Here is a 16,038-nt window from a genome sequence, read left to right as displayed (position 1 = left end):
TGTTCAGCAATCACAACCTTAGCATCATAGGCAGCTTGTATAACTTGATCTCTAATTTCTCTTTTTGCAAAATAAACCACCACATCTCTAGGCAACTTTCTCTGTCTGGCAATCCATGAATTCACCCGAAACACTTTATCCATAGCTGCTCTTATTTCAGATGCTGGCTGGTTCAATACCCCTTCGAGAGCCTCAGAGATCAGCTGCTTTAAATCTTCTTTAACATTCTCTTTTAAGCCTCTAATTCTGACAGCAAACTGCATCTGGTAATATTGGGCATGGCTTAACTCCCTTTCCAACTTGCCTCTTTCAATTTCATTCTCCCGTGCTTTTACTTCTAGTATAGCATTCCTTTGAGCCAAATCATCCACTTTTTCATCTAAATCTTCCACACATTCCGCCACTTTATGCACTGAAGTCAAAATGTCTACCTTCATCACGCTGTACTTCTGTTCCATCCTCTCTTCCATTCTTTCCTCAAATTTCTCCAATTTCTCCTCCATCTGTGCAAATTTATCAGCAATTGATTGATTAATTGATTCCAAAAGTACCTGGGCATGTTTATCCAAGGCATCTCGCAAATCCTTCGATGTCAGCACTTCAGGAGGGTGCAATGCCTGTAGTGATGATTGTTGCACCGGCGAGGATCCTCCACTCCGAAGAGTTTTAGAGGGAGGTTTAGCCGCCATCTTTTAATCCTCAATTATGACGCACTTTCAATTAAAGTTTAAAAAGTCCAACAAGTTAGAGAGTACAGTAAAATAGTCCTCTTCACCTTTTCCTCTTGTACCGCTCTGCCTGCTCCTTTAAATCATAGTCCTTTCTTCAGGCAGGGATGGTTCGCAGACGCCTGGCTCTGCTCCAGGAAGTTCGGAGCAGAGACGACGGCCAGCTGGGAGCAACCCAGGCTTCGGGGGAGTTCGATCCTTCAGCCGCCCAAGCTCGAAGCTCAGGCGGCCTCGGAGAACTCTACCCCTACCTGGGGCCTCACCCCCTCCTCTTCTCCCGAGGAGGGGGCTTCAATTTCGCCCGAACAGCTGATCGGCGCTGTTTCGGGCGAAAAAACAAACAGCTGAGCCGCGGGCAGCCAGGGGAGGCTGTCTTCAGCGCCGCGCCGCCAGCGGAAGTCTTTGGCACTGCCTTTCTTTGGAATTGGAATGTAAACTGATCTTTTCCAATCCTGTGGCCACTGTTGAGTTTTCCAAATTTGCTGGCAAATTGAGTGTAGCACTTTTACTGCACTGTCTTTTAAGATTTTGAATAGCTCAGCTGGAATACTGTCACCTCCACTAGCTTTGTTGTTGCTCAGCTTTTCTAAGGCCCACTTCACTTCACATTCTAGGATGTCTGGCTCGAGGTCAGTGACCAACTCATTGTGATTATCTGGGACGTTAAGCTCATTCTTGTATAGTTCTTCTGTGTAATTTTGCCACCTCTTCTTAATCTCTTCTGCCTCTGTTAGGTCCCTGCCATTTTGGTCCTTTATCATGCCCATTTTTGCATTAAACGTTCCCTTCATCTCTCCAATTTTCTTGAAAAGATCTCTGGTCCTCCCTATTCTATTGTTTTCTTCTATTTCTTTGCACTGTTCATTTAAGAAGGCATTCTTATCTCTTCTAGCTATTCTCTGGAATTCTGCATTCAATTGGGCATATCTATGTTTTTCTCCCTTGCCTTTTGCTTCCCTCCTTTCCTCAGCTATTTGCAAAGCTTCCTCAGACAGCCCTGCACATGCACACATGTAAGTTTGTTTGCATTTTAGTCTAATGCAAATTATCCATATAATGGCATTTCAGCCAGCCAATATACTGCCACCCTTTATATAATTTTGGACACAGTGGCTCAGTGGGTTAGGACACTGAGCTTGTCGATCAGAAGGTCGGCTGTTTGGCGGGTTGAATCCTGAGTGCTGCGTAACACAGTGAGCGCCTGTTACTCGTCCCAGCTTCTGCCAACCTAGCAGTTCGAAAGCACGTAAAAATACGAGTAGAAAAATAGGGACCACTACGGTGGGAAGGTAACAGCGTTTCATGTGCCTTTGGCGTCTAGTCACGCCAGCCACATGACCACGGAGACGTCCTCGGACAAGCGCTGGCTCTTCAGCTTTGAAACGGAGATGAGCACCGGCCCCTGGAGTTGGAAACGACTAGCACACATGTGCGGGGGAACCTTTACCTTTACCTTATATTACATGCTTATATACATACCTAACCATAAAGTTATTTCTTTTTGACATAAAAGAAAAAAAAATAATGAGAAATAGTATGCCATGCAAACTAAAGACATGAGAAGAAAAAGTAACATAGCTAGAATAGTTTCTATTTTTTGTGTGTTTTTCCATACAGTATTATTTATCCTTGCAAACTTTGTTTGCTTTAATGATATCCAGACACAGTTTCATATATTGCCATTTTTCCTTTAAACATTTTTTTCAGGATCACCAACTGCAACCATGAACTTTCTTGGTCTTGGTCTTCTTGATGCATTTATTCTTCCTTCATGTAATTGTTTTGTGATTCAATTCTCATACATTTTCTCCTTCAGTGTAATATATTTCATACTTGTCACTCACTTAAATTCAGTCCACATTAGTTCAAGCTGCCACATTAAGTGGTAGCTTCTCTTTCATTAGGTGTCTTGAAGCAGAGGCTGGTTGATTATCTGTCAGCGATGGTCTAGTGATTCTTGTACTAAGAGAGGGTTGGATTAGATGGTTTCTAAAGTCCCTGTGATTCTTTTCTGGTTTTATATCATATATACTTCTTAAGTATCCTATCCCCACCACATTCACATTGTTTTGATGATTCCCAGGACGTATTCAGTGCCATAGATATTTTGACTTCTGCTATTTATCCTGGCTTTAATTAATTGAGTTCTTCCTGAATTAAAATGGATGTATGTACTTTTTTTCTTTAGATGACTAGGACAAATATATGTTTGTACTGCAATAGTATTCTGAATATTTTTTCAGTTCACCCAAATAATGTGCTGGTTTGAGTATTTCAAGCGAGATGTGTGATGGTATAATAACACATAGTTTGTTGGTATAGTTGACCATATTTCACCATGCTAATGCAGCAGTGCTTTTTTTTTTCTACAACCAGTCTGTATGGTCAATTTTGCAGAATGTTTGAAGTAGGATTTGAGAGTAGGTGGATGGCCGCTAAAGCATATTGTCCATTACTGATGGAGGCCAGTGAAGGACCACTGAATTCAGCCAATTCTCATTAAAATAATAATTAAAACTCACTATGCCAGTACTGTTTACAAGCTGTCCCTTCTTTTAATTGCCTTAGAAATAAGATTTGGTGGTGGCCGTGGGTGGGGGAAGTAGAACTGAAGCATTCCACAATTTCTGATTCTTCTATTTCCTCCTCCCAACCAACTTGGAGGCATCAACTCTCATCTGTCAAAGTGTAAATCAGCAATTAAAACACAAACAGCGAAATGCCAAAGATGACCTGGAGCACAAAGCGACTGACAAACAAGTCCGGACAAATCGGAGGATAATTTATAAGCATTGCCCTAAAATCTAATTATTTGGCAATTCGAATTTGCAGCCAGCCAGGGCTGTGCAATAAATTTAACTCGCCATAAATTATTTAGGAGCAGCCTGTGGTGTAAATCAAAAACACAAGTGTTTGTTTAAGAAACAAGGTCCTTGTGCATAAAATGACTCTTTTTTGTGTTTCACAAAGAAGAGACAAAAACTGTTAGATGTGATACCTTAAATTCTTGTTTTGAAGGTGTAAAAAGTTGTTTTTAAAGCAGATAACATTGTCCTTTTTCTTATTGTGAACATACTGGTACTATCAATAGAATTCTGCTTTATAGTGCATTGGGAACATTTCTCTTAAATTTTCTGATATTTTTTATTCTATAGCTATCTTTGTCTATGTGTTTGTGGGTGTGGAAGGTGGATACACATGCACATACATACCTTTATTTTGCTGTGAAGGGGATGAATAAATATTCTCAGTTCCTCCTTTTTTTTCCTTACTCAAGTCGGGTATTGCTATCCATCGCCCCTTATCTAAATAGATATTTGAAATTTTGAATTTTTTATTTTCTGTAATCTAATATTATAGACAATGCTGTAAACAAAGTGTTCCTCTGTGAATATCGGTATAGTTTTTTTCTTTTTCCAATTCAAGAGATTTCTCTCAAAGTGGCTCATATATTGAAGGTTGTAGTTTTTCCTTTCAGTAAGGAACTCAGACTTAATTTTGTTCCCTTCATTCATGTTTCCACTTTTCCTCATTACTGTGAAATCACTTCAGGAACTCTCCCTCTCTCCCTCCCTCCCTCAATGGACTGAAGTAAAATAGGTGGAGTTTTAAATGCTAATATATGGGGGGGGGGCATGAATGTTCCCATTCCCTTGTAAAACAAGGTGAATATATATGGGTTTCCCTCATAAAGCCCAATGGGCTCATGGCCCATTGTCTAGTTTCTGCCAATTGATACTCTTTGACTGATGGGATCTCTAACATGCCCAATCTGTTGAATCAAATTGGATGGGGTAGAGACAGTCCTCAGATAATAGGGTCTCCAGCTAGCTATGAAGGGCTTTAAAGGTAACAACCAGCACCTTGAATTTTCCCTCAGAAAAACACTGATGTAGCTCATGTAGAAGCTCATGTAGTAATGGTGTTACAAATGCCATATTCAATAACATTTATTAATTGCATTCTTCACCAGTTCGTTTCCAAATGCTCTTCAAGGCCAGCAGAGACAATTGTAATTGTTTTTTTTTAAAGTTAGGTATATACTACTAAATCTATTCCTTTATTTTCTATCAATTTTTTCTGTTCATTTTGTAGTGAACTTACTTTATTATGTCTGAAGGAAACAAAAAGTACCCTAGCAATGTAACAGCACACTAGTATATAGGGTAATTCTGTGCAAAATAAAATGTGCTGAATTTATTTTTTAGGATGTATATTTGAAGACTACATGGGGTTCCTTAAGTCAAGGATTGCAGAAGGGTGACTTGCTGAATTAATCCAAGAAAATATATTATTCACACTTGATAGTATGGGCAGAAAACATATAAATATTTTTCTGATGGATTATCTGACAAAAACATGAAATGAACTGAAGGGCAAATTTTTAAAAAATTGTTAAAAAACAAATTGGAAAAATAAAGGTATTTTGGATTGTAGGGAAGAAAATCTAATGGGCCCATTTCACCTTTTCATGTCTATAATTTTAATGCTTAAATTATCTCAAATTCTTTTTTGCTATATTGCTGTATTTGCATCAAATGTTTTTAACTAGAATTTTCACAACACCCTCCTCTTGCGTATTTCCCCCTCATTAGAATGTCTGTATGTGGACATTCAAGCTGTCTCCCTTATTAGAAAGTCCTCTCTTTCATCTATTTCTTCAATTTGATTGACAGTATAAATCCATTGTAGTATTTTAAAATGGGTAGATTGTCAGTTTGCATCTATGTGCTCCAAAATTCAACTTGTTTGGCTGTGTATGTAAGTGCTTAGCATTTTATAATAGCTTCTAATGAAATTGTAGGTCTGTAATAACATTTGGAATATCTAAAACAAACCATATGCTTGTAAAAAAGTGGGAACGCATTGGCTTTAAGCCATAAATTCTGGGTAATGGAATGCTTTTTTCCTCTTTATGTTTGATAGATATTTTTGCTTCTGCAGGAATGTCAGCTCCTAATTTCATGATGTATCATGGGTTTTAGAAAATTGAATTTAATAAAGGCATAAGATGAATGGCAGCTTTAAAGGTCCCAACACTTGTCTTTATTAGCTGGATGGACGGCGGGCTGCCCAAATGCTCCTGTTCTCCAAATGGAAGCTTAAATGGAAAATACCACAGAGTGTTGTAGGTTACATTTCATTGCAAGGCTAGTTAACATTGTTAGTGAGCAACAATTCTGATTTCATAGGGCTTACATTTGTTGCAAACATGGCTGGAGATGGAAGAAAAAAGTTGTTGTCTTCCAGTCCGTCCCCCTTGGAGTCCTAAGACTTCAACCTTTTGGGAAGGCCTTTTCTTCTTGTTTTGAAAAACTGAACAAGAAAGCCAAGAAATAATGGAGGTGACAGAAAATAAAGCAGTTGATTTTCCCACCCAAGATATTGGATTTCTTAGAACAGAGGACGTTTTTAATCCTGTAGCTTTCATGATTTGAGCAGTCATAAAATGCTCAGAATTTCTCATTTCACTATAATTTGTTTTTATCTACTACAGGGGTGTCAAACTGCTGGCCCATGGGCCGGACGCATCATCCGGAAGCCGCGCCCACCCCATTGCTGGCATTGGCAAAACAGTCCCGATACATTTTGCGATATCACGTGACCTTGCAAGTTTGACATATCTGATCTACTAGTTTACTCTAGCCCCCTTGAGGCTGTTTTGTATGCTTCATTCTTTGTTTTCTTGTATGGATTCAATTGTTTTCCTAATGCAAAGCTGCTTGGCAACTAGGACACAGAGTTGATGTGGTAAGGAGGAGAAAGATTTGAAAGTATGCTGGTAATAGTTTAAAGAGAAACTTCAAAACTGGTAAATCTTTTGCATAATCTGATGTATATTATATGAGAATGATTGCAAACAATAGGTGTATAGCAAGATTGTTGAAGACTATGTCATACAGAATTCCCCCCCCTTGTTCCTTGAGCTATATCACATGTCCCATTCAGATGTTACAATTACTACTAAATGTCATCATATGAGGGACAAAATATTTTTGATGTTAATATCATGAATAATATTTTGTAGCAAAGCTGTCAATAAAAAGAGACATTCAGTAGAATCCTAAATGAGGACTAAGCAATAAATCTCTGTTCCCTGATTTTCACAGTTTTACTAACCTGCTAGGCTCAACTAGCCTGAATTCTTTTTTATGCACAACATAATACAGCTAGATAAGAATAAGAATATATTTTTTGCCAAATAGAATGAAGCCATATTCAACAGGTTTTTTTGCCTTACCTCATTGGAGAATGCAGTTCTCTCTTTATTTATTTATTTATTTATTTATTTATTTATTTATTTATTTATTTATTTATTTATTTATTTATTTATTTATTTATTTTGGACTTATATGCCGCCCTATCTCCCGAAGGACTTAAACCTCCCTATAGCAGTTTAAATATATTGCTTTGTATGGTTCAGTGGATTTCTCTGATCTATGCTTTGTGACCTTCAAGGTAAGCATTTATTGCCTATTGACATAACTGATATCTTGGCCTTGAGAAATTTGGGTGTTGCCTTCTCATTCATATAATAAATGCTAAATGCTTGAATGGATACTTTTTCTGTAAATTAGTGGTAATGTTGATAATTATATGATGTGTTCAACTTAATGGCTACATTTTTAATTTTGATAAGAAATGTGTTAATTGTGTGTACTGACTTAAAAGTATTCAGAAGTGAACAATTCAAAAACTGCAGCTGATTTTTTAAAAGATAGTAAAATTTATCTGCTCTTTAGAAGACCAGATCCTGAAGTTGAAACTCATATACTCTGGCCACCTTATGAGAAAGAAGGACTCACTGGAGAAGAGCCTAATGCTGGGAAAGGTTGAGGGCAAGAGAAGAATGGGACGACAGAGAATGAGGTGGCTGGATGGAGTCACTGAAGCAGTAGGCATGAGCCTAAATTGACTCCAGAAGATGGTAGAGGACAGGAAGGCCTGGAAGAACGTTGTCCATGGGGTCGTGATGGGTCGGACATGACTTTGCAACTAACAACAACAACAACAACAACAACAACAACAACAATAATTTATAGGGACTACTTGATATGATCATATTCTGTCAGTGTCTTGTGATCTGGATCGGTTTGCTTTTGAATTCAGTCGGTCTGTCCGTCCATCCATCCATCCATCCATTTCTCCCCATTGTATTACAGGTAATCCTCGAGTTACAAATGTAATGGAGCCTGCCAATTACATTCGTAACCCTAGGATTTGTAGGAATGAATCACGTAACTTGAAAGTGATTATAGAGAAAGTGATTATAGAAAGCAGTTTATAGAGTCAGGACAAAACTCTGATGTATCCCACCTCATGCCTTACTGTATATAGACATTGATATTTTAAGCTTCATGAATTAGGTATTCAACCTACTGTGAATCTATCTGATAGTGAGACCATCCATCCCATAGAATTTGAGTGGTCAACGTATAGCTAAAGAACATAACACAATAAGTTGCGTGTGGTTTGTTTATAATTTAGTCCATCGTGTGAATTCAGCCATTATAGTTTAGTTTTATGTGAACCTGGCTGTAGACAACAAACTAAAAAAGGGTGGTGTCTGAACCTATTTGTTGTATAGTAGTGGTCTATATTGTAGACCAGTCTATGGTCAGAACCCCAAACGTGAATCCATTCCTTTCTTCTGTAGGATTTGGATTCTTAAGATGCAAATGTTGCTTGGCAGACTTTCTTTTTTAAAGCTTATTTTTTTTCTCCTCTTCCAGATGTTTTCAGGCAGTTTTGTTGTTGTTTTTAAACTAATTCTATTCATGTTTAAAAATTTATGAAAGCACTAATAAAAATGTCAAAGTGGTAAAAATGTTAGCTTTTGCTCTGCTTTGATTAAATTTTGCAAACTGTTTTTGAATATTAAAAAGCAATTTTTTTTATTCTCTCTTCCCTCCACAAGTGATTTGAGAGGCCGGATGCTTGGCTATCACTCAGTAAGCTCATTTGCACTCTAGAGCCCCAGCATCATGTTTCTCTATTAAATAACACAGACAAATTATCCTTTAAAGACACCAAACAAATTGTCACTCCTCTTACATTAAACTCGGGAGGAGGTGGAGTGGGGAGAAAGAGACAAAGGATTTTGTTTTTATTCCCTGGTTGTTTTTTTCCACTCTAATTTCATGTGAATATTTTAATAGTAGCCAGACCCATCATAACTAGATTTGTTTAAACTTCTTCTAACAAGCCCGTATAATTTTTTTAATTTTTTTTGATGATTCAACTACTTCAATTTTTGATATTTCTTTTTTCTTGTATCAAGGTAAATTTGTCCCAAAAAAAGAATGTTAGGAAGAACATTACACTCAAATTTATTCTGAGTTTCTTTTCAAGAGTTGCAGAGTGAACATGATATTAGCATGTTTTAAGTTTTAAATATGTGCATATGTTTCTCCTCTTCGTGTTTCTTAGTTTAGTGTTTCTTAAAATGTGATCAGAGGACACCTGGGGTCCCCAAGACCCTTTCAGAAATCCACAAAATCAAAAGTATTTTTTATCCTATGTTGAAAAATAAGAGCATTAAAATCCTATGGAAGAATTCTGAGAAACAAAGTGGCAGTGAATGTGTCAATTTTAGTTTTTAATAAGGTAATTGTTGCTTATCAATTGCCTCATTTAGTGATCTTTTGAAGTTTTGATGGTGTAAAAAAAAGTCACCATTATTCTTGCTTTTGCGGTCGTTGCAGTGTCCTGTGGTGACATAATTGCAATTTACATGTTTCATAATTATCTTGCAGCAAGAGAGTAATAGAGAAGTAAAATCATAAGTTGCAGTCACAAGATGTTTCACTTAGCGACCATGGCCTTTACTTAATGATCGAAGGAGAAGTAAGGTTGTAATCTCTTGTGATAGTGTAATTTTTCCGCTTAACAACCAAGTTATTGATTCAAATGGTGGTTTTTAAGTAAGGACTACTTGTATGGTACATATTGATAAATATTATCTATGCAAGCAAAAGTTATATTGAGATCTTTCATAATTTTTAAATGTGGGAAGGGTCCTAAGAGAGAAAAGTTTAAGAAATGGTGCATTAGATTGTAAGAGGTCGGGCCTCTCAAATGTCTACAGTTTTATATAATGGATGATGCTAGATAAATTAATAATTACAGTACGTTTATTTGCTACAATGAATACAACTTTCATTTACATGCTTTTTTTTTATATCTGCATATACCGCAGCAATATTTTGGTACCTTTGCAAACCAGAGAACAGAGACTTAATAAGAAAAAGGCCCAGAGCTCTAATGAATGTTATGATAGAAATATATACTTTCGACTGGTGGATGATTTTGATACCTTCTTAAATTTGTTCATCTTAGAATTGACACTTGTTCATCTTAGTAGGATGAATATTGAGTGAGGTTGTATAAGAGTTTTATTTTTTTCCTCTCTAGGTCTCTCCAGTATCCTCTCTTTTACCTCATGTCTCTTCTGCTGGTCAATTAACATAGTTGAATACAGTGTGAGATTCTTAAAATTACATATTAGGGCTCAGAATCGTTCAGTGAATCACTATAGAAAGGCAATTTAATTTATATGTGGTATTACTGTTGCTGTATGTCTTTCCAATTGTAGTCTTTAACTCCACTGAATGTATCAATATGAGGTTTTTTTTAAAGGAAGTACTAAAATGTCTCATGGCATAAAGAAGGGAAAACATTCTGTTTATTGAGTGAATTTTGAGAATCCAAGCTATTATTCTTATCTTCGATGGCATCACATATTATATAGGGTTTCATGAATTGTGGTTTAAGTTGTTAATGTTTTGCCTAGCTGTTTATTTAAATTAGGCTAATATGTTGTAATTTTTTTGTAGGAGATAATTGAATTCCCCATCCTGAAGCTGAATGGCAGGACAATGGAAATTGAATCCACTTTCCACATGTATGTGCAGCCAGTGGTCCATCCTCAGCTCACACCTTTCTGCACTGAGGTAAAGCTGTTTCTTCTTCTGAGAATTTAATGTTTGTTGCCTTGCAATTTCTTTAGGAGGATCTGAAATGCAGGCAGTTCTTTTATCCGCTCATAGAAAATGATTACGTCTCTAAACGTCTTCATTGTTTTGCTTATAGTAAAAATATGTAACTGGGTATCTAGACTCCAGGATATTTTCAGTGGTTTAAACAACAATGATTTTAACAAAGTTTAAACTAAGAAATTACAAGACTGAACTTGCAATCTCTGCAAGACTGAAATTATATGTTACACAGTCAAATTCAAGTTACCAAGTTATCTGCATTCAACATATTATTCCCACTTTTTCAGTTACTTTCCTGATGCTGCTTACTTCCTGTGAACAAGGCAATATTGAAGCAATAGATGTGTCTGTTTTTTACCATCATCTATGAATAATTTGAGAAGGGGGAACATACATATCTCATACGCCAAAATCATATTGTAAAGGAGGGACGGAAAAAATAGAAATTGAGACAACCTGCATTTGTTATGGAAGCTGCATATGTGAAAGATGAAACCATCAAATCTGGCTTCCCAATTGACTTTGTCCCGAGATCAAAAAAGGGGATCACATAACTTTAGGACAGTGCAACCATCATAAATATGAACCATTTGCCAAGGATCTGTGACCGTGGGAATGCTGCAACGGTTGAAAGTGTGAAAAATGCTCATAAGTCAGTTTTTTCAGTGCCATTGTAACTTTGGGTGGTCACTAAACAAATGGTTGAAAGTCGAGGACTACCTGTATAATACATTTAGTTTAGTTCCAAAGCAAAAACACAATATTTTGCTTTCCTCCTTTTTGTACATATTTTCTTCCTGTTCTTGTAAGATTTTGGTTTCCTGGGTAAATAGCTGTTTACAGTAACCTCCCTTTCTCTCCTTGCTCTGCATATGTTTCTTCAGGATTGGTATCACTTTTGTCTCTGCACTTCTAGTTATAGGACTTAGCTTTATAGATCTCTTTGTTCGCACAAAAAGACCAGGTCTGATTATCTGATGGCATGCCAGAGACAAGCGCTTATTGTAATCAGGAAACTGTCTTGGATTAGAAATACGAGGGTATATTAGACAAACACCATAGGAAAATCCATTTTGTTGGCATTGTCTTGGAGATTGCTTGGTTCTCTGCTCTTCCCTGTTTTTTCTTTTTCCATTAGTATAACTGCTATGGCAAATTTAGCAATTGTACTCTATTGTCTAACTGTCTTCAGTTATTTGATAAAAAATATAGCTTCATCCCTTGCAGGAGTAAGCAATGTATTTTGCTGGAGTGTACTTGAACTATAAGATTTTGTAGGGATGCTTCTAGAAAGAGTACAGAGAAGAGCAACAAAGATGATTGGGGGACTGGAGGCTAAACCATATAGGGAACGGTTGCTGGAATTGGGTATATGTAGTTTAATGAAGAGAAGGATGAGGGGGGACATGATAGCAGTGTTCCAATATCTCAGGGGCTGCCACAAAGAAGAGGGAGCCAAGCTATTCTCCAAAGCGCCCGAAAGCAGGACAAGAAGCAATGGATGGAAACTAGTCAAGGAGAGAAGCAACCTAGAACTAAGGAGAAACTTCCTGACAGTTAGAACAACTAACTAGTGGAACAACCTGCCTCCAGAGGTGGTGAATGCTCCAACACTGGAGGTTTTTAAGAAGAGACTGGCCAGCCATTTGTCTGAAATGGCATAGGGTTTCCTGCCTGAGCAGGGGGTTGAACTAGATGGCCTCCAAGGTCCCTTCCAACTACTACTACTACTACTACTACTACTACTTCTTCTTCTTCTTCTTCTTCTTCTTCTTCTTCTTCTTCTTCTTCTTCTTCTTCTTCTTCTTCTTCTTCTTCTTCTTCTTCTTCTTATTATTATTATTATTATTATTATTATTATTATTATTATTCTTATTATTATTATTCTTATTATTATTATTCTTATTATTATTATTATTATTCTATCACTCATGAGGCTAGAAATACAGTGCCAACAGAGGGACCGGGAAGGCATAGTATCTTTTCCCCGTAGTATTTCCAAGTCTGGAAGAAAGTCAAACTTGCTTTCTTAACTGCTCTCAAAGCCAAGTGAGAAGAATTTCTGCCTTTGCATGGAACCAGAGAAACATAAATGTGAACATATGCTATTAATCTTCCATATTTTCAATGTAGCACAGGCTGAAAAGAATTAAATAATTATTGAAAAAAATACTGTTTATTTATTTCAGAACCATGTTACACTATACATGTTACAGTGGTTAAAATATAAAAATTGTGGGAATCACTTATCGAAATTTAAACACATACCAATGATCGATTTCTTAATTTTCCAATCTGGAAAGATGAATGGGAAATCATTAAAAATTATCAGGGATGTTGCTAAAGTAGAAAGTTGAAAAAAATATTCTGGAAGGTGGCAAATCCTTCCATACTATTTCCAGGAATATAATATAGATAATATAAACATGTCCATTAGTGCTTCCACATTTGGACTGCAAAAGATGGCAGGAAAGATTAATTTTGTGTTTGCTACTGTTATTTAGCCATTGTTTGATTGCTTGCAGACCAGATATGGCAGCTTTGTCAATAATGACACAAAGACAATTTGAAACCACTAAAAACAAGAAAAATACCAAAGTTTTTGAAAAATTGGAATGAAACTCAATGAAATGGATGTCTGATATAGGAAAAGAAGCAAAAGTTAAACAAATGGAAAATATTGTAATAATAGCAATTGCAAAAGAACAAGCTTAAAGAATGAGTAATCAGGAACAGAAGGTTCATGGATCTTGGCTCAAACATCTATCCATTCTACATTTTCATCTTGCAAAGCATTTTAGTCAAACATTACAGCAAGGATCAATACACTCACTATATCTGAATATTTCTAATCAGAAAAGACAAAAATAAAATCAATCACTCAATAAAAGGAACAATACTACAAAAAAAATTCTTCAATTTATCTATTGCACTCAAGTTATTATCGGAAATCATTGCAAGTAACACAGATACCCGATTTCAAATTCATTGTACCCTTTTAGAGCAAAAAGGGAATTAAAAAAATTCTAAAGGTCCACAAAATAAATATTGGTTGATAAAACAATTATTTAAATACTCAAAATTGTATAAAGCCAAACTTTGTATGTTTGACTTATTTTCAGGAAGAATATGGCTCACTACCCCTTTGTTGTATGGACAACAAAGTACGGACAATTTTGTAATTAATAAGAACATTTTTTTACATAATGTAAGTAAAAATATGGAAAACAAAAATGATAATAAAGAAGAATTTGAAGAAAAAACTTAATATTTACATGGAATTGAAATAAGGAATCAAAACATCTGTATGTTTTTTTAAAATACATTTTATTGGTTCTAAACTACAGTTAGTCCCGTAGTACAACCATTCATTTAGTGACTGTTCACAGTTACAGTGGCACTGAAAATTATGACCCATTTTCACACTTATGACTGTTAACAGCATCTCCGTGCCATTTAATCAGAGTTCAGGTTCTTGGCAGCTAGCGTGTATTTATGACAGTTGCACTGTCCCAGGGTCATGTGATTACCATTTGTAACCATCCCAGCCAACGTCCGACAAGCAAAGTCAGTGGGGGAAAGCTTAATAACTTATTGCTTAATAACTGCATGATTCACTTAATAACTGCAATAATTTGCATAATAATTTAAATAAATAAATAAATAAATAAATAAATAAATAAATAATTTGCATAACAACCGACAAAACTCATAAAATGGAGCAAAACTCCCTTAACAACTGTCTTTCTTAGCAATAGAAATTTTGGGCTCAATTGTGACCATAAGTTGAGGACTATCTGTAGTAACAGAAAAAACAGCAAAAGGAACAAAAAAATAAAAATACATACATTATAAAAAAGTAGCAAGTGCTTCAAATAGTTGAAAAAATACAACAAAAATAAGATACAAAGTAGAACACACCTGAGCATTTTACAGCCCTGGGTCCACATCTGCCTCTTTGGCTGTCTCTGTCTGGCTCATGTGAGGCTTATTGGAAATTAGAAATCAAATGTAAATAAGATGTAACCTGTATTCTTACCAATAGCAGCTAATCAAAACTATATATTTTAATGCTTTTTATAATGCGATGAAATTAATATTGAGCAGTTCAGCCTATTGGTTCGGCCCTCTATAACGGTCAGCTTCTTACATGACCCTTGGGAAAATTAATTGCTCACCCCTATGTTAGAACAATAAACAGTTACAATTCTATATATAATTATCTATTACAAACATTATTCAAGTGCTTGTGTCTATATGTTTCTAATGCATATATGATTGAAAGAGAATATTTGCGGCTCAGGGCTGATCTGCGGGTTCCTTGCTACTCTCTGAGTTTAGTTGTTTTCTTGCAGATGTTTCATTACCAAACTAGGTAACATCTTCAGTACTAGTAGGGAATGGGGTGTAGGAGAAGACCAGGTCAAGCCCAAAGGAGGGGGTCAAACACATCATCAGTCTCAAGTTCCTTTGTGGCCAGAAAAAAGTTCAGCCCACCTTGAATTCCTTTCACCCTTATCTACTGCCAATTTGCTTTGACTTTTAGTAGTTCATGTTCTTGTAGAGAGCGTTAACACACAGTAAATCTATATTCATTTGAACTGTCTGGACTCCTGATTTCCTGCGCTTAACGTTAGGTTTGCTTTCATTTTAAATATACCAGTGGCTTGCCCTGTCAGTGTTGTTGGGCATGGTCTTGGTGCTTCCTTGACTTGGTTGTTATTTACTCTGAGCTTATTTGTCTGAGTTGATAGTTCCTTGATTGAGATATTGTTTGCTCTTTGATTATTGGTCTGATGTTAATCTTGGTGTTAATCTGTGCTCATCTGGGTGTTGATTGCTTGTGAGCAAGTGTTTTGGTCTTTTTGTTTTCTTTTTGCCTTTTTGATTGTCCCATTTGAATGGTATTAGATATTACTTATCTCTACGGACCTGTTGATGGCTGACTTGTCTGAGTGCCAAAATCATGTACATATATGACCATCATGCTTTTTTTTTAATCTAGTGTACTTTGTATAAATGAGTCCCATACTTCCTTATATTTATCCATATAAAGTCTACGTCTATAGGCAGTCTGTTCGTAGGTAGTAAGTGTAATGTGATCCTCAATCCATAGAGTAAATGGGGCCATACATTTATCTTTCCAAGGCTGCAATATCAGTCTCTTAACTATAATAAGGGCATGGATAATCCATTTATGTTGTCCAATTGTCAATTTCCATATACTAGATATGTAATTCAGGAGAATATTATCCTCTGAAAATTTTAGCTTTTGTAACATAGTCACATTTATATAGTCCACTATTTTCTCA

The 16,038-nt window shown here is 36.1% G+C and overlaps 1 protein-coding gene across 1 annotated transcript in view; it reads left to right on the top strand.

Moving 5' to 3' along the window:
• The window catches only part of ERI3 (ERI1 exoribonuclease family member 3), a 249,715-nt gene that overhangs the window by 25,180 nt on the left and 208,497 nt on the right, over positions 1–16,038 (top strand). Inside the window, exon 3 of the mRNA XM_081322277.1 lies at positions 10,565–10,681. Coding sequence (XP_081178403.1) covers positions 10,565–10,681 — 117 coding nt within the window. The remainder of the gene's footprint in view (positions 1–10,564; positions 10,682–16,038) is intronic.

This window comes from Vipera berus, assembly GCF_964194415.1.
Source record: "Vipera berus genome assembly, chromosome: 3".
Taxonomy (NCBI): Eukaryota; Metazoa; Chordata; class Lepidosauria; order Squamata; family Viperidae; genus Vipera; species Vipera berus.
Note: the sequence above shows the minus strand (reverse complement) of the source record. Positions and strands in the feature narration are given on the sequence as shown.